The sequence below is a fragment of the Macaca fascicularis genome, chromosome 17, assembly GCF_037993035.2.
Source record: "Macaca fascicularis isolate 582-1 chromosome 17, T2T-MFA8v1.1".
Classification (NCBI taxonomy): Eukaryota; Metazoa; Chordata; class Mammalia; order Primates; family Cercopithecidae; genus Macaca; species Macaca fascicularis.
Window position 1 is genome coordinate 1,326,558 of NC_088391.1, and position 19,911 is coordinate 1,346,468.

At 45.2% G+C, this 19,911-nt stretch overlaps 1 protein-coding gene across 20 annotated transcripts in view; it reads left to right on the plus strand.

The window, feature by feature from the left end:
• The window catches only part of CRYL1 (crystallin lambda 1), a 172,930-nt gene that overhangs the window by 38,853 nt on the left and 114,166 nt on the right, over positions 1 to 19,911 (plus strand). For 16 of the 20 annotated variants that reach the window (XR_012426712.1, XM_065532941.2, XM_074021665.1 and 13 more), the window contains exon 2: positions 1,161 to 1,268. The exons of the other annotated variants lie outside the window; for them this stretch is intronic. Coding sequence is in view for 15 of the 16 variants with exons in the window: in XM_015439026.4 (XP_015294512.3) it covers positions 1,161 to 1,268 (108 nt within the window). In the remaining variant the exon portion in view is untranslated. The remainder of the gene's footprint in view (positions 1 to 1,160; positions 1,269 to 19,911) is intronic. 20 annotated transcript variants of the gene reach the window in all.

A 19,911-nucleotide genomic window follows, 5' to 3' on the forward strand; every position in this document is an offset into this window, starting at 1 on the left:
TTTCACGCTTACCTTGTAGGGTGGTTGTAAAGATTAACATAGGTAAGACCTGTGGTATGTTTAATGGTGCCTGGCACCTAATCCATGCTGAAATGTGGGTGGCAGTGGCAGGGGCAGTGGCAGTCATTATTGGGGAGGACAGGGCAGATGCTCGCTCTGTTCTTTTAAGTTAATTAAGTGACTTGCCTAAGACATGGCCAAATGGAAGTTCACTAACAGGTCTTGAGTCTCCACGGTACCCTGCTACCTCCTGACTGTAATATTTTGTTTCAGCGTGTGAGACGTGATAAACACCTGAGATGCTGTGGGGCTCCATGTGGGATATGAATACCAGCACCGGAGTTGAGGGCTCAGGGGGTCCTGGGTGGAAACAGTTAACATTTAAAATAAATAATGTTATCAAAATGTGTACTTAAAACAATTCAAACATAATATTCCTACATACTTATGGGGTACCTGTGATATTTTGTTACATGCATAGAATGTGTAATGATCAAGTCAGGGTATTTAGCACACCCACCACCTTTAACATTTATCATTTCTTTGTGCTGGGAACATTTCAAATCTTCTAGCTGTTCTGAAATATACAACAGTTGTTGTTACCTTTAGTTACCCTAGGTGCTATCGAACTCTAGAACTTACTTTTTCTATTAACTGTATGTTTGCACCCATTCACCAACCTCTTCCTCCCTCTCCTACCTCCGTCCAGCCTCTGTTAACCATCACTCTATTCTCCACCTTCACCAACCTCTTCCTCCCTTTCCTACCCCGTCCAGCCTCTGTTAACCATCACTCTATTCTCCACCTTCACCAACCTCTTCCTCCCTCTCCTACCTCCGTCCAGCCTCTGTTAACCATCACTCTATTCTCCACCTTCACCAACCTCTTCCTCCCTCTCCTACCCCGTCCAGCCTCTGTTAACCATCACTCTATTCTCCACCTTCATCAGATCAACATTTTTAGCTTTCACATGAGTGAGAACATGTGATATTTGTCTTTCTGTGCCTGGTTAAAATGTGTACTTTTAAGATATTTATTAAATATTTTAAGAATAGGATACTGTGTAGTTAAAAAAAAAAAAAAAAACTCATCCTGGGTTAGGGATGAAAAGCCATTCAATTATTAAATTAACTCGAATCCTTTCTTTTATCTCCCTTTAGTGGAGTCATTGGGCGAAGCTGGGCCATGCTGTTTGCCAGTGGAGGCTTCCAGGTGAAACTCTATGACATTGAGCAACAGCAGATAAGGAATGCCCTGGAGAACATCAGGTGGGCCAGCTGCGCTCTCCAGGAGGAATGGAAGTGGGTCTGTTTCTCTCAGTTGGTCTCGTTCGTCATATCCTCAAGGCTGTGAGGACCTGTGACGTCACGTTTTTGTCTGACGGTTACTGCAGTACCTCTGAGTTGGTAAAGGTCAGGCCTACAGTGGCGAGAATGTGAATTCACTCTGGGGAAAGGCTCCCGTGGGGGAGGAAAGGACCCTTCTGGCTGAATGGATCTGCATCAAGCATGAGTGACTTTGCAGCTTCTCTGGCTGTTTGCCCCAGGGCTGGAGGGCTGGGGTTTCCTGCTTCCATCCAGGCAGGAGGAACTCCCTTCCAGCATGTAACAGCCATAGCTGCAGGGGCATTACAGTTTAGGAACAGAGGTCCAGCAGCTTGTTTTGACCTGTTGATAGTAATGGTAGGACCCAATGACAACATTTTAGTTAGAGGTTTGGCACTCTTGTGAGAGGACAAAACTGGAGCTACTTATGTGGTTATGATGAACTGTGACAGTGGTACTAGTTAAAGGTGTGAGAGTGGATGAACTCCCCAAATGCTGAGTGCTGAGAATGCAGAGGGCTGTTTTAGCGATGGTAGTCACAGGAACCAAAGAAAGGCTGCGAGTGAGGGAGGTCAAGGACGGGGGAAAGACGCCATCGCAGCGGGCCCAGAAGCACAGGCACTGGCATGAGGCATCCGCGCTGCACGGCATGTCCCCGTGCGGTGCCGTCCCGGAACCAGGTTCTGACCATCCCTGACATGCATTAGCTGGTTATTATCCTCATTTGGAGGATATCCATGAATATATAACTTGCATTTGCATTTTTGTGCAATAAAAATAAGCTTACTTTATTGTCTACATTTTGAAAAGACTAATATGTAGGGTATGATGTTAAACTATAGGCATTAAGAAATTATGTGCCCTAATCCAGTGTTGATTAAGAACCTGAACACAGAGAAGTTAAGTTACTTCTTCCATATTGTTACAAATAGTCAATGCCAGGGTGAAATGTCAATCTAAAAATCAAAAACCTTGGCCAGGCCTGGTAGCGCACACCTGTAATCCCAGCACTTTGGGAGGCTGAGGTGGGAGGATCACTTGAGGCCAGGAGTTCAAGACCAGGGTGGGCAACATAGTGAGACCCTGTCTCTACAGAAAAGAAGAAAAAAATAGCCATTGTGTTGGCACCCATCTAGCTAGTAGTTCTAGCTACTCAGGAGGCTGAGGCAGAAGGATTGCTTGAGCCCAGTAGTTCCAGGCTACAGTGAGCTATGATTGCACCACTGTACTCCAGACTGGGCAGCAGAGTGAGACTTTGCCTCAACATAAATAAAATAATAAAGTACAAAACCAACCAGACAAAAATCAAAAGTAAAATGATCCCCCAAAAAACCACTCATATAGACTATACTGTTTTGGAAGGAAGGGGACTTGGTGTTTCAGTACCAACTACCTAACAGCCATGTTCTGTTCACTAGGGATACATAGTGGATAATGTAGACCGTCTTTCTTGCCACGGAGCTTATCTAGTAATCTTACTGTATTAAATTCTCGTAATCAACCCTTTTGCCTGAGCTCAGGAGTTAGAGACCACCCTGAGCAACATGGTGAAACTCTATCTGTACTAAAATCAACAAAATTATCTGGGCATGGTGGCAGGCGCCTGTCATTCCACCTACTCGAGAGGCCAAGGCATGAGAATCACTTGAGCCTGGGAGACGGAGATTGCAGTGAGCTGAGATCGTGCCATTGCACTCCAGCCTGGGCAACAGAGTGAGACTCTGTCTCAAAACAAACAAAAAAAAAAAGATTCACTTGGTGTTTACCCTCTATGGATTTGGAGAAATGTATACTGACATGTATCTACCCTTGTAGTATTATACAGAATAATTCCACTGCTCTCAAATTCTTCCTTTACATCCCTCCCTTCCCCACTAACCTCTGGCAACCACTGATCCTTTTACTGTCTCACAGTTTTACCTTTTCCAGAATGTTATATAATTGAAATCATACAGTATGTAGGCTTTGCAGATTGGCTTCTTTCACTTAGTAACATGCATTTAAGTTTCCTCCATGTCTTTTCATGGCTTGAGCTTGAATGATATTGCATTGCCTGGACGTACCACAATTTGTTTATCCATTCGCCCACTGAAGAACATCTTGGGTGCTTCCAGGTTTTGGCAATTATGAATAAAGTTGCTGTATATTCCATGTGCAGGTTTTTGTGTGGACATAAGTTTCCAACTCCTCTGTGGGAGTACCAAAGAGCACCATTGGTAGATTGGGGGGTTCTAAGAGGATGGTTAGCTTTATAAGAAATTGCAAAACTGTCTTCCAAAGTGGCTGTCCTATTTTGTGTTCCCACCAACCATGAAGGACAGATCCCATTGCTCTATATCCTTACCAGCATGTGGTAGTGTCAGTGTTCTGGGTTTTAGCCATTCTAATAGGCATATAATGGTATCTCCTTGTTTTTTTCTTTGTTTTGTTTTGTTTTGTTTTTTGAGACAGTCTCCCTCTGTAGCCCAGGCTGGAGTGCAATGGCACGATCTCGACTCACTGCAACCTCCGCCCCCCAGGTTCAAACGATTCTCCTGCCTCAGCCTCCGGAGTAGCTGGGATTACAGGTGACCGCCACCATGCCCAGCTAATTTTTTTTTTTATTTTTAGTAGAGATGGGGTTTCATCACATTGGCCAGGCTGGTCTCTAACTCCTGACCCCAGGTGATCCACCCACCTCGGCCTCCCAAAGTGCTGGGATTACAGGTGTGAGCCACCGCGCCCGGCCTAATGGTATCTCCTTGTTTTGACTTGCATTTCTCTGATGACATGTGATGTGCAGCGTCTTTTTATATGTTTATTTGCCATCTGCGTATCTTCTTTGAGTACTTTTTAATTTAAAAACATTTTTGGTTAAAGGGGAAACCTTAGAAATTTTTTTTTCTGCATTTGCTGCAACTCTCTGCATAAAATCGAGTTTTAGGAAGGATCCTGGGATTTTGAAAAGAGAGGCCCTTCAGGGATTCTGGTCCCTCATAGTGCTGGAAGTAGAAGTCTTCAGGTCATCTTTAAATAAATTTTAAGCCTCAGTAAAAATAACTCAAACTCATGTAGTCAGGAGAAAAAAAAAACCCCTTGACAGAGCACTAATTCTAAAAAAACAAAAACTGTGAGGCAAAAGGATGTTCTCAGATTGAATCAATTTTTTTTGTTGTTGTTTTCTGAGATGGAGTTTTGCTCTTGTTGCCCAGGCTGGAGTGCAATGGCGCGATCTCAGCTCGCTGCAACCTCTGCCTCCTGGGTTCAAGCAGCTCTCCTGCCTCGGCCTCCCAAGTAGCTGAGATTACTGGCGCCAGCCACCATGCCTGGTTAATTTTCTTGTTTTTAGTAGAGGCGGGGTTCCACCATGTTAGTCAGGGTGGTCTTGAACTCCCAACCTCGGGTGATCCGCTCACCTCGGCCTCCCAAAGTGCTGGGATTACAGGTGTGAGCCACTGAGCCTGGCCCAAAATGTTTTTAAAAGGCAAACACAAACAGCTTAATATTTGGTTTTATGGAGGTGATTTAGGGAGCAATAGAAAGTAATTTATTGATAATAAAAAAGCCATTAATTTTATAATTGTAAAGAACGTTAAGGAATTTGTGGTCTTCCTGAGTAAATTACATCTACTTAATTAAATTCATCTTTTATTCCCACATTTATGTATGAAAGAGCATAGCAAGCTCCACTTTGGAATGGTGGCTGCTAAAAAATGCTTCTACTTCTGTCCTGGGGGGCTATCCTGGCTTTTCAGGAGGCCTGGACTTTTATTTTATTTTTTATTTGTTTTGAGGCAGTGTCTGGCTCCGTCGCCCAGGCTGGAGTGGGGTGGTGTGATCTTGGCTCACTGCAGCTTCCATTTCCTGGGTTCAGTCGATCCTCCCACCTCAGGCTCCTAAGTAGCTGGGATTACCGGCGTGTACTACCACACCCAGCTAATTTTTGTATGTTTTTGTAGTGATGGGATTTCACCAAATTGACCAGGCTGGTCTCGAAGTGATCAGCCCACCTCAGCCTCCCAAAGTGCTGGGATTACAGTTGTGAACCACTGTGCCTGGCCAGGCATGGACTTGTTTTTTTTCTTTCTTTTTTTTTTTTTTTGAGACAGAGTCTCGCTGTGTTGCCCAGGCTGGAGTGAGTGGCGCAATCTTGGCTCACTGCAAGCTCCACCTCCCGGGTTTATACCATTCTCCTGCCTCAGCCTCCCGAGTAGCTGGGACTACAGGTGCCCGCCACCACGCCCAGCTAATGTTTTGTATTTTTAGTAGAGACCGGGTTTTACCATGTTAGCCAGGATGGTTTCGATTTCCTGACCTCGTGATCTGCCCGCCTTGGCCTCCCAAAGTGCTGGGATTACAGGCGTGAGCCACTGTGCCAGCGTGGACTTTTAATCAGTTTTCTGGTGACAGTATATGTACCAGGTGGGTTTGGAGCTGAGAGACATTAGCTCCATAGCTGGCCCAGTGCTGGAGGAGGAGAGGACCTCCATGGGAAGAGGAGACCCCTGAATCTCCGATTAGGTCATGTTTTAAGCCAGTCCCAAGTGGACTCCAGACAAGGAGTTGACAAACTGTTTCTGTAAAGACCAGATAATAAATATTGTAGGCTTTGCGGGTCATGTGGTCTCTGTTTCAACCTTTCATTGTAAAGTAAAGGCAGCCATAGACAATCAGTAAACAAGTGGAGGTGGGTATATTCCAATAAAACTTTATTTTATGGATTAACACTGAACTTTGTTCATATAATTTTCCAGAGTCACAAAATATTATTTTAAAATTTTTCCAATTGTTTAAAAATGTAAAAACCATCCTGTATTAGTCTGTTTTCACGCTGCTAATAAAGACATACCTGAGACTGAACAATTTACAAAAGAAAGAGGTTTAATGGATTCATAGTTCCACGTGGCTGGGGGGGCCTCACAATCATGGTGGAAGGTGAATGGCACGTCTCACACAGTGGCAGAAAAGAGAACTTGTGCAGGGAAACGCCCCTTTATAGAACCATCAGATCTCGTGAGACTTACTATTATGAGAATAGCATGGGAAAGACCTGCCCCTGTGATTCAGTCGTCTCCCACCGGGACCCTCCCGCAACACATGGGAATTATGGGAGCTACAATTCAAGATGAGATTTGGGTGGGGACACAGCCACACCGTACCACATCCTTATCTCCCAGGCCATGTAAAGATAGGAGATGGGCCAGGTTTGGCCTGTGGGCTGTGGTTTGCCCACTCCTGCCATAGACTTTTCAATTCTGTTACCATTTCATCGTTGATCCTGTAAAGCCAATTCTAACCCACTTGGAATGAAGACAAAATCCCACGGTTCCTAATTGAAAGTCCTTTGTTCTATTTCTTGGGTATTTGTGTTTTAGGCCTTATTTTTAGATGCATCTAAAAATAAGATGCATTGGTGGTCTTCCTAAGTAAATTACATCGACTTAATTAAATTCATCTTTGTTCTATTTCTTGGGATATTTGTGTCTTAGGCCTTATTTTTAGATGCATCGTTAAAGATTTTTAAAGTCCTTTCAAGCATCAGGACTGATGATGCTGAGTGATGGAGGGTTGTGGGGAAGGATTTTTTTTTAAACCTGGTTAAAGGCTTTCCTGTTATCCTACTCTGCTTAATTAAGAGCTGTATTTCTTAATATCATTGGTGCCTGATTAGATTTAACTTTTAGATACTAGTCCGTAAGATTTTTGAACCAGAAAAAGCTAAATAACTTACAACTATTAGCAGTCGTGTTCTAGAAGAAGCAAATGTACTGAATTCTTATGTGCCTGGGATTTTAAAGGAGTACATACAACTCTTTCCTCAGTAGCAGGTACTTTATTTTTATAACACACACATTTAAGCTGAGTTAAATATGCAGAACTGGTTGTACTTCTTTGGCAGGAAATGGGAAGCTTAGGATATCTTGTGACCAACTACTTCTTCCTTCTCAAATAACTGGCAAATAACTTCAGGAAAATCCAGTTATGTCATGTCACATTGCACCCCTAGGAAGTACTGGATTCTTAGTCTTGAGTGACTTTTTTTTTTTCTTTTTTTTTTGAGACAGAGTCTGGCTCTGTCGCCCAGGCTGGAGTGCAGTGGCTAGATCTCAGCTCACTGCAAGCTCCGCCTCCCAGGTTTTACGCCATTCTCCTGCTTCAGCCTCCCGAGTAGCTGGGACTACAGGCGCCGGCCACATCACCCAGCTAGTTTTTTGTATTTTTTAGTAGAGACGGGGGTCTTGAGTGACTTTTAAATAAAGCTACCTTTTTCTCTTTCTTAAATCACAAGATCTTCAAATGTACCATTCCTGCACAGAGTCCAAGGTGAAAGGACTGAGACCAAACTTTGTTTTTGCAAGTATTTTGGTCAGTGCAATGAGTTCTGGGACCAGGAGGTTAATGATTGTGAACTCTTGTCGACAGCAACACCGTGTGTGACCTGTGGTGCTTAGATGTTCAGAAACCCCAAGGTTAAAATGTCCCTGGCCACATTATCAGGCAAAAGGAATGTAAGGAAAACCAACTTAATCCTTTTGTCAAGAAGTATAAATGATGTATCTTGTCGATTGGGTTGCATCGACTGTTGGGTCCAAATAGCTTGTGTCCACAGACATCTTCCCTGACACCCTGTTTTGTGGTCTTTGTCTACCACTGTAGGCCGTGGGCTCCCTCAGGACAGACCATACATCACACCCCCAGTGTCCCTCACTATTCAGTGTCGTGTGGTCTCTCTACTAGCCATTATGGATGCAGAAATAAGCAACACGCACGTTTCCTGTCCCCAGAGCCTGAACCTATTAACTCAGTAATCGTTTTATCTGAGTCACAGGAACCTTTTCTAGAGTCTCCAGAGGCAATGTTTCCAATCATATTCCTCACATATTTTTTTCTCGCTATCTGTTCCACCTTGCAGTTTGGCCCACTTCCCATATTCTGATTCTTTTCTTTTTTATTTTTTTTTTGGTGAGTTGGAGTCTCCTCTGTCACCCAGGCTGGAGTGCAGTGGCATGATCTTGGTTTACTCCAACCTCTGCCTCCCGGGTTCAAGCGATTCTCCTCCTTCAGCCTCCCGAGTAGCTGGGACTACAGACATGTGCCACCATGTCTGACTGATTTTTGTGTTTTTTATTAGAGATGGGGTTTTGCCATGTTGGCCAGGCTGGTCTTGAACTCATGACCTCAGGTGATCCACCTGCCTTGGCCTCCCAAAGTGCTGGGATTACAGGCATGAGCCACCATGCCTGGCCATATTCTGATTCTTTTTTAACATTTCATATTAGAAAATGTCATGTGGTTGAAATTTCACTACATCTGCATGAATATTCTGTGTGTGTTAGACCTATTAAACACTAATGGTATTAAATAGTAGAAATGGTACATATGGATTTTGAACCTGTAAAAATGAACTTAAACTGGGGGAAGTTGATTTAAAAAATATTAAAACATTAGAAGATTAAAGAAATTATCACAACTCATACCATGCCAAGGGATCTTAGTGAAATTGAAAAACAAAAAAGCTGTCATCTAAGACTAATCTTTTTCTGACAGGTGGCCCAATAAGAAACTTAAAACTTAGCATGTTTACATTTAATAATAGAAAGGTAGCTTGACCTTGGAGAACCTTGTTGGCAGACGCTTTACTGCTTTGTCTTTGTTCACCATTGTATGCCCGGTGCTTGGCATGCATTAGGTCTCAAGTAAGAAGTTTAGAGGATAAAGTTGTGTTTTAAGGAGAAAAGCAAATTGGTCCAGGCACAGTGGCTCATGCCTGTAATCCCAGCACTTTGGGAGGCCGAGGCAGGTGTATCACCTGAGGTCAGGAGTTCGAGACCAGCCTGGCCAACATGGTAAAACCCCATCTCTACTAAAGATACAAAAAAATCAGCTGGGCGTGGTAGCGTGCACCTGTAATCCTAGCTACTCAGGAGGCTGAGGCAGGAGAATCGCTTGAACCCAGGAGGCGGAGGTTGCAGTGAGCCAAGATTGCACCACTGCACTCCAGCCTGGGCGACAGAGGGAGACTCTGTCTTAAAAAAAAGAAAAGAAAGAAAGAAAAGAAAAGAAAAGGAAATCAAGTAAACAAAGTTGAAACACGGACCTACAGATCAGGAGTGTTTTGGTTTACGATTTGGAGCTCGATTCATTTCCATGTAGCAGGTGGGCCATCCTAGTCCTCAAGGGACCAGGCTGCCCTGACATGGGCCGTGTTGACATCTTGGTGACCACCCCAGCTCCAGGGGCCATACACACTGCCTTGTCTGGCCTGAGTCCCTATCTGAAATCGCCATCTTTAGGGGCCTGTGCCCTTCGATCTTGGTTTCTCCACCATCTGTCATGGTCATTCTGGCACTCAGATCCACCTGAAAGTGAATCATCTTTCCGAATGGACTAGGAGTTAATAAACCACCAGCAGTGATCTCTGAAACTAGGTCGCTGCCCTGTACTCTGTCTCCTAAGTGACTGATCTTCTTGTTCTTGGACACAGGCATTTCCAGTAACTGTGGGTCTCTGACCTGTTTTTAACTTGCTACCCAGGTCTCTGCCCTGGCCTAATCCTGAACTCTGTTTTGATCTGGATTCTGCTAGATTGGTCTGTTCTCCTGATTTGAAACTCACTTTTAGTTTTCCCACATACTGTTGGCCAGAATAACTGAGTGTGGTCACAAATTGTTCCCATCTCTGTCTACACTCCCCTGTGCATTGTGACTTTGCTACTCTCACCCCGACTCTGGGCTTAGCCACGGACTTGCATCAGCCAGTGTGTTATTAGCAAGTGTGGCATGCACAGCAAAAGGCCTGGAAAGTGCACGTGCATTGATTCCTTCGCTTCCTGCTGGGGACCCTTCCTCCCTTCTCATCTGGTCAGCTCAGCCTAGTCAGCTGGAGGTGTGTGGCCCAGCTATCAGCCAGTACCATCCAGCACAGCACCGACTGCTAGACAGATGAGGGAAGCCATCTGAGACCAGCAGCCCCCAGACAACCCACTGCTCATTGCAGCCGCGTGGATGAACCCAGCTGAGCCAGCCAAAATTATTAAAGCCCATGTCTGTTGCCAAAAGTTCATGGCAGTGGCTGCGGGTTCAGCCGGGTTGTTCAACCTGACTTCCCTGTCAGTTCACAGATCCTGCTGTCACTTAGCTGTCATTAGGAAAGATCAAATAATTACTTCATTTGCTTTATTTTTCTTCCCAAACAAAAATAGCTTTGTTTTACCTGATTTGTAAAAGTCATATAGATGCTAATTATATATCCAAAGTATTGAGGAGAAGTCAAAATATTAATACTTTATTTTTTTGAGACGGAGTCTCGCTCTGTCACCCAGGCTGGAGTGCAGCGGCACGATCTCGGCTCACTGCAAGCTCCGCCTCCCGGGTTCCCGCCATTCTCCTGCCTCAGCCTCCCGAGCAGCTGTGACTACAGGCGCATGCCACCACTTCCCAGCTAATTTTTTGTATTTTTTAGTGGAGACAGAGTTTCACCATGTTAGCCAGGATGGTCTCGATCTGCTGACCTTGTGATCCGTCCTCCTTGGCCTCCCAAAGTGCTGGGATTACAGGCGTGAGCAGCCGCGCCCGGCCAGTATTAATACTGGGACTCTGGGCGGCCGGATTCCGAGTGATCGTGCTGCGCATCCGAGGCTTAGCGCTTCCGGCTGGCCCTGCGTGCTGTGCATCCAGACCGATGCGCCTTAGCAGTCACGGCCGGGCTGTGAAGGTGTCGGTCCTGCCAAGGATGGACTCAAGAATTGTGTGACTCCCGCCTTGACTAGCTATTGTCTCTCTGTGAGGTTTGCAACAAGGATGAACAAGAAAGCAAAGTTCCCCATTTTTCAGCTGGGCCTGATACTCCAGTGTAAACTGTGGCGACACTTAAGCAGGCCCTTCCCTCCCCCGTCTGTCTCCCTCTACCCAGATCCCAGTGTTTCCACTGGCCTGGAGGGAGGAGACCTTCGTTTTTTTTTTTGAGGCGGAGTCTCGCTCTGTGGCCCAGGCTGGAGTGAGCGGCGCCATCTTGGCGCAGGGCAAGCTCCGCCCCCCGGGTTCCCGCCATTCTCCTGCCTCAGCCTCACGAGGAGCTGGGACCACAGGCGCCGCCACCTCGCCCAGGTAATTTTTTGTATTTTTAGTAGAGACGGTTTCACCGTGTTAGCCAGGATGGTCTCAATCTCCTGACCTCGTGATCCGCCCGCCTCGGCCTCCCAAAGTGCTGGGATAACAGGCGGGAGCCACCACGCCCGGCTGGAGGGAGGAGACCTTCTGAGTGAGGAGGGGAAAGCGGGAGGGCAGAGACCCTGATGGCCATGATGGCGTGGATCCAGGCAGGCCGACCCACAGCCCTCCTGTGCAACAGACAGAGGCAGTTTTCTTTCTACAGTGCATTTAAGTTCACATGCCTCACTACAAGGTTTGCAGATCCGGAGGTCTAAGGGGGCTGGGTGGCTAGTGGGTGTGAATAATGGGGTAGGGTGGAGACCTGGGCAAACTGGAGATAGTCTTTGGAGATAGGCATGCCAGATTTTTAAAACATTGTGCTGTCAAACAGAAGTCTGGAGCTACTCTCCTTAATGAAAAGTTGGGTGTTCTGCCCTCTCCCCAACTTCAGAAACACCTACCGTGATTGTTAGTGTCCACACACTATCACCATGCCACATGGACTCTGTGGTTGGGCTGTCTTCTGACTCTTTTGCATTGCAGTAACTTAATTGAAGGTTTTTGTGCAACCTCAACTTAACCTGCCCATATGGAGTTAGAGTGATCCCTGGGGCTGGGCTCAGGGGTGGAGTCTGGCTCAGCCTTATGTGTGTGCAAAATCAGGGCCTGGAAACAACAGCAATGTCAGTGTCAAAGCAGACAGCACAACACAGCCATCCCATGAGGATGCAATCCCTGGCGTTTTTATTTCCTCACTGCTTTCTGCTCTCTGCCTCCAGTGTTCTAGGATTTCTGTTGGCTGGAGATGAGGTAGACTCACCTCCTTAAGCTAATCTTGCTTGATCTTCCATGTCTGCCCCCTTCTTCCCTATCTTTAAATTCCTCAGGTCTTCAGACCTTCAGGAATAGGTGGGAGCCGAAGACCCTGCCAGAAATCCCCTTGGGAGTTCACGACAGGCTGGCACTGAGATTTCTGAAAGAAATGTTAGCCATGCCCTTTATTAAAACCTCAGGAGGCTGCATTATACATGGAGTCGTACTGTAGACAGAAAGCAAGCAGCACAGTGTGAAAATAAGTGAGCAGTGCAGAGGTGCCTGGTGTGGCTTAGCGGCCCAGACTGAGCTTTGCAGTCAGATCTGGCTCAACCTTCATAGCTGGGTAAGTCACCAAATCTGTTTCCTCATCTGAGATGTGAAGACATAATAATACCTTCCTCATAATGTGGTTTTGTTACCAAAACACCTAGAGTTGGGTCTAGATCCTGCTGCTCACTGCAGTGAAAGCCAATGACAGATGATGAGTACTGCTGAGGAAGAAGGCTTTCATCTGGTGCTGCAGCGGAGGAGATGGGAGTTCAGTCTCAAATCCATCTCCCTGACCACCTAAAATCAGGGGTTTATATAGCAGGAAAGAAATGTAGCAATGTGTAGGAAAACAGGAACTAGGGAGGGGCAAGGAAGCAATCATGGTGAATGAGGGGCCTGGACTCTCATTGCCTGGATGTGATGACCTGGTAAGTTTCAGTTCTTCAATACTCCTTTTTTTTTTTTTTGAGAGGCCTGAAGGTCATTTCCTGAGGAAGGAATTCAGATAAAACAAATATAAGTTTCAAGCTTTAAGGCAAAAAGGATCAATTTCTGTCTTTACTGAAAAAATTGAGTGGGTTTCAGTCCCCCTTTCTGTTTATAGATTCCTCAACCATGGGGCATCTGGTCATCCATCTTTCTGGCTGCTTCCTGCTGAGGAGAGGCATTGTGGGCAACTCCATACCATGGGTGACCTCATGGCCATCCAGGAATCAAAGGTTAATCTAATATTAAAGTTTTTCATATGAAACACAATCTTGCTCTCCAGTCCACCACTTCCATAAAGACAAATCACAGCAGGACCAATCTACCTGCAAAATAAGCTTCAGTCCCATATACTTGGCCTGATTATCCACACAAAATGCAACAAGAATCACTGTTCTCATAGGCTCTCCTAAATTGGCTTTGCTAGAACCTCTCACAAGGCCATTTTAGTCAAAGCCCTGGGAAAACAACCAGTTCCTTCAACTGTGTCCCATTAGCAAAGAAAACATGTTATTATTAACTGTATGCAAACAAACACATTGCCATTAATTAAGAATATTCACAAATAGTTTATAAATTAGAGAAATATGCCTCAAATTCTATTTACAAAAGTATACTCGATATACTTAAAAAATACTTAAAGGCTATACATGATTCAAAAGAAAAAAATTCTTCAGACTCTGAAAAACAAAAAGAATCAGCAATATTTCAACAAAAAGGCCATAAAAGTTATTTCAGTCCTCCATTAGTTCAGTCCATGCAGTCAACTCCTGCTCTGCTTCATGGTGAGTTAGCCGTCTTTGTGAACACATCAGTCTTTCCATTAGTGCACTGGAAGTTTTCTCTCAAATCCAATGGCACAATCTCCAAAGTTATCAGAAACTTGCATTCAAGAGTCCTTTTCATGAGCTCCCTCCAAAGAAACAAGCCCTGGACAGTAGCTGATTTTAAGTCACTTTTTGTGAAGAATCAACACAAAACAACAATTGTGGATGACAAAAGTCTTAGGACAGCCACAGTTAAAGACACTGGTGACAAGGAAATTTTGTTATTTCTTTGGGATACAACAATTTAATGTGAAAATCATAATTATTACTGACAACCTATTAAGACATAACAGAATTTTAAGAATCTAATATAATCTTGGAACACATTAACAACACTTCTATATGAACATAACCAAAGGGAGCTAAACAACATCTCAGATCTGGCAATGCTTCCTACAATTTTTTTTTTTTTTGAGTTGGAGTCTCGTTCTGTCACCCAGGCTGGAGTGCAGGGGCGCAATTTCAGCTCACTGCAAGCTCCGCCTCCCGGGTTCATGCCATTCTCCTTCCTCAGTCTCCCTAGTAGCTGGGACTACAGGCACCCGCCACCACGCCTGGCTAATTTTTTTCATATTTTTAGTAGAGATGGGGTTACACCATGTTAGCCAGGATGGTCTCGATCTCCTGACCTCGTGATCTACCCACCTCGGCCTCCCAAAGTGTTGGGATTACAGGCGTGAGCCACCACACCCGGCCACATTTTTTTTTTTTTTTTTTTTTGAGACAGGATCTTGTTCTGTTGCCCAGGCTGGAGTGCACTGGTGCGATCTTGGCTCACTACAATCTCTGCCCCCTGGGCTCAAGCGATTCTCCAACCTCAGCCTCCAGGGTAGCTGAGACTACAGGCATGCACCATCACACCCAGATAATTTTTGTATTTTTTGGGTAGAGATGGGGTTTTGCCATGTTGTCCAGGCTGGTCTCTTTACTCCTGGGCTCAAGCAATCTACCCATCTTGTCTTCCCAAAGTGCTGCAATTACAGGCAAGAGCCGCCATGCCCAGCTTGAATAATTCTGACATAACTAATAAGCCTAATATGTCTCTCTTGGACTTCAGGGAAACTAATATCTGAAAAAGTTAGTTTAAGGTCAGATAATTTAGACGAGATCGGGTGCGTTCAGGGTGGTATGGCCATAGACAAGGTCAGATAATTTAGAACTTGATATTTTGCTTTTGGGAAGTCTGTCAAATATCAAAGGTTTAAGACACTTGATATCACAAAATAGGATCACAGGTTACTATAGAACAGTTATTCATTTGGCCAAAATTATAATACAAAAATATTTTCTCTTTGATAGGAGACTCGGTTTCCTAAACATTAAGACCTAATAAAGACAGCATGAGGCCAGCTAAATCTGTCTTTCTCCTTCCCTCTATTTTTTTCTTCTGTGGTTTTACTGAAAAGGTAAATAAAAATCTCTTATCTCTTACGTGAAAATTTTGTTCAAAAGAGAAAACCAAATTTTACCTTTGTGTGGTGTATTATTAATGTTAATGCTAATTTCAATAAAACTTTATAAATAAATCTAATCAGTTGGACCATAAGGTGAGATTTCCATAAACTTTTTATAACCTTTTGTAATTTTATATTAAAGAGCAGATCAGTGCTCCAAGAAAACCCTGTTATTCTGACACACGGGCCTAGACACTGGCCTTCCATTAGGCCAGTGTGCTTTTGATATTAATGTTTAATTTATAGAAATACTCTGATTAATCTTACCCCTCAAAATTGGCCGTTACAATCACACACACCCACCTCTTCCTCAGTGGTACCTGGGCCTAGAGGGACTGAATGGTTTTGATTTGTGGCCATGTGTTTGGTGAACGTCACCTTCTCCTGGGTCTAAAGACAAGGCTTCCACTGGTGTCAGCGCTCAAGATTTATCAGGGATTGGCACCTTTTTCAGACCTAGGAGTCAAAGCCCTGTAACTTAACAGCACAACAGAATAGTTATGCTACAGGTCGGGTGCAGTGTCTCACACCTGTAATCCCAGCACTTTGGGAGGCCGAGGCAGGTGGATCACCTGAGGTCAGGAGTTTGAGACGAGCCTGGCCAACGTGGTGAAACCCTGACTCTACTGAAAATACCAAATTAGCCGGGTGTGGTGGCGCACGCCAGTAATCCCAGCTATTTGGGAGGTTGAGGCAGGAGAGTCTCTTAGGACCCTGGAGGTGAAGGTTGCCGTGAGCTGAGATCACACCACTGCACTCCTGCCTAGGTGACCCAGTGAGACTCCATCTCAAAAAAAAAAAAAAAGCTACAGAAAGTTCTGTCATTCTCTCTAACATGTCACAAAACACTGGTTTGCTGTCTAGGAGTTATTTTCTGCAGCACTTCACACCACTGTGTTAAAGTAGTTAGGTTACTCATGGCATGTGTCTATTGCTAGTAGTCTAGAGACAGAACTGTGACCAAAAGCAGCAAAAATGTGATAGGTCGTATGCCAAACTTATCAAAGTAAGATAACTTTTTCTCCATCATTAAAAAATGGTAAATGTAAATATTAGTCTTGGAAATTCATTATGAGGATAATCTTTCACTTCAACATTATACAGCAAAACAAGGACAAAGTAAGAACAAGCACACAAGCACACCCAGCTAATTTTTTTTGTATTTTTAGCAGAAATGGGATTTCACCATGTTGGCCAGGATGGTCTCGATCTCCTGACCTCGTGATCCACCCACCTCGGCCTCCCAAAGTGCTGGGATTACAGGCCTGAGCCACCATGCCCGGCCTCATCTTTGCCATTTTAATGTGTTTAATAGTTGAGTAGCATTAAGTACAATCACATGGTTGTGCAATCAGTCTGCAGAGCTCTTTCATCTTGTAAAACCGAACTCTGTGCCTGTTAAACAACTCTCCTTTCATGCCTCCGCCAGCCCCTGGCATCCACCATTCTGCTTTCTATCTCCATGAGTTTGACTGCTCTGGGGACCTCTTGTAAGTGGAGTCATATGGCATCTGTCCTTTTGTGTCTGGCTTATTTCACTTAAGCATAATGTTAAGTAAAAGATTCATCCTAGGCCGGGCGCGGTGGGTCACACTTGTAATCCCAGCACTTTGGGAGGCCAAGGCAGGTGGATCCCCTGAGGTCAGGAGTTCGAGACCAGCCTGGCCAACATATAGTGAAAACCCGTCTCTACTAAAAAATACAAAAATCTCTTGGGTGTGGTGGCGCATTCCTGTAGTCCCAGCTCTTTGGGAAGCTGAGGCAGGAGGTGGAGGTTGTAGAGAGCTGAGATTGCACCACTGCACTCCAGCCTGGCATATGACATATGATAGGATTCCTTCCCCTGTGGGGCCGAATAAGATTCCACCATAGGTGTGAAACCATGTTTTGTTTATCCCTCCCTTTATTGGTGGACTTTGGATTGCTTCTTTGTTCTGTTGTTGACAACAATGCTATGAACATGACTGTGCAAATCTCTCTTTGCCATCCCGCCTCAGTTCTTTTGGAAATATGTACAGCAGTGGGGTTCCTGGATCATATGGTGGCTCTATTTTTAACTTTTTGAGTTACCACCGTACGTTTTCCACAGCAGCTGTGCCGTTTTCACATTCCCGTCAGCAGTGCACGAAGGTTCCAATTTCTTCAGTCTTTTTAAACAATAAATACATGCTCCTTTTGAGTACACTTCAAAAATGGAAGCATTAAAAAAAATTGAAATCACCCATACCCTGTCCTACCTTGAGAATTTTTAACATTTCCTTTTCTCTAATTTTAAGTAAAAATTTAACTTTGCTGAGTAGCAGCCAGTATTTTGAGTCCCAGTGTTAGGCTGACCTCTAGAGGTCGACCTGCACATTGCAGCCTTTTACGGGTGCCTCTAACCTGACGTTAACTGTTAAGTGTGGCAGTGCCACAGCCTGGTATGTGTGTGGCATTTGAAAATCCCGGTTGATTGGCACATCTTTTCTAGGTGTTTATGTATGTCTTCCACAAAGCTTGAGTCAGAAGTTCTTCCAAAAGAATAAAAAAAAATTGGAGTTAACCTAACTGGGACAAAACGTTGCCAAAAGGCTGGGTTTGATTTGTGGCACGTGGATTTGTTGGCCCTGAAGAGAACACAGGGGTCTGTCTGCAGATGTAGGGAAGCTCCTCTGCAGCTTTCACTGGAGGTCCCTCGGGACCACACAGCAGGGTCCTGGAGTTTGCAGTCGGCTAATGGGTTAATGTGTGACCGTGTCTCTCCCTCATGCCCAGGTTCTCTGTCTTACCTGTGCGTGCTGCCCAGGGAGGAAGGGCCTGAGGCAGAACCACCACTGCACATTCCTCAGCCTGAGTCTGCTCTGCAAGAGGCCAATGGTGGTGGCTTTTCTTGCCACTGCTTGCTGTCTCCATGGGATGTTCTCATTCCGGGGTGGTCCCTGGAGGATCGAGGAACAAGAGACTCCTGTTCTCCCGTTATCTGTCTAATCTCACTCAGTACTTTTGGGAAAAAAGGTCAAAAGTTTGCTTTGGATTAGTGGAAAGGTTTGAAGACACACAGGTGGCCTCCTAAGGCTTGGAGCAGGTGCTTTGAGCACATCAGGTGCTGAGACATAGTTTCCTGAAGGACGCAACGGTTACTCACTATGCTCCCAGGCCTTGGCATCGAGAGACCCTGTGTGTGTTCGGTGGAAAGATGGTTGGGTGAGACTGGGATGGTGGCGCCAAGAGATTCATTTAGGTTTTGCTTCCTTAAAAAGTGCAAAGAGGATTGGCGTTGGTTAGTTCTGGAGGGTGGAGATATAAGGATGTTTATTATTCTTTCTACATTTAAAATTTCTTAAATACATTATGAAAAGGAAATAGTCTTAGAAAAGCAACAGGCACAGTATGAAACATCTCACTTACTCCTCTGTAACACCGAAAACTTTCAATTAAACTGAAGCGAGTTTCTGTTTGGTAGCTACAAATCGCTTTTCTGCCATATGACTGTTTTTCTTCTGGTTGTATTTATGGGCAGTGTGGTTGTCTTTTACCAATGTTGACTCCTAGGCTTAGCCACTGCTGCAGGTCAAACTTATATAAATCGTACAGTTAAAAACTGAAAAATTCAAATGTGTTGTAATCTCCAAAGAAAGTCTGCGCTAGGCCCTTTCAGGCTCTAAAAGACGGTACTCTGATTTCTCTCTCCATGAGGGCTGATTGTGATACCAGGCGAGGGAGTAAGATACAGGACACCATCTGCGGCTGCATCTTTGTCGCAGAAACAGACATTGTTCAGGGGACACCTGAGCCTCTGACAGTCAGACAGTGGCTCTGGCAGCTCACGGCAGCTATAGGGCGGCTGTGTCCTTTCCTAAGGTCCTGCCTTTTTATGGCCTGCAGTCATGGTGACTCCACTACCGGCTGTGTTTCTGTTGCTCCTTCCTGCCCTCAACCAGTCTGCCCACTGTGGACGTCTGCATTTCTTTCTCTTCTTCTTCTTCTTCCTCGTTTTTGAGACAGAGTCTAGCTCTGTCGCCCAGGCTGGAGTGCAGTGGCGTGATCTCAGCTCACTGAAACTTCCACCTCCCAGGTTCAAGTGATTCTCCTGCCTCAGCCTCCTAAGTAGCTGGGATTACAGGGGTGTGCAACCACACCTGGCTAATTTTTGTATTTTTAGTAGAATCAGGGTTTCACCGTGTTTGCCAGGCTGGTCTCAAACTCCTGAGCTCAGGTAATCTGCCTGCCTCGGCCTCCCAAAGTGCTGGGATTACAGGCGTGAGCCACCGCGCCTGGCCTGGGGTCTGCATTTCTGACCGCCCTGTCGCTACAGGGCTCAGGCTTCCTTTGGGCTGGTTACTGCAGCCACCACCAGCTGCCCATGGGCCTCTGCCATTGGCCCAGATTCCCACGTGGGGTCCAGTCCATGGAAGTCATGGTAGTAAACTCACATGGCAGAAAAGTAATGGAGAATTTCAGAGGCCTACCTCTGGAGCACCAGTTCCAAGGGGTGCTTGACAGCCACAGGGGGCGGCTGCTCGAAGGGTGTTTGCCAGTTAGTCTTGCTAATCTAGAGCTTCCATTGTAACAGCCAACCTGAGTCTGTGCAAGATGGGAGTCAAATTGGAGACCCCTGACAGAA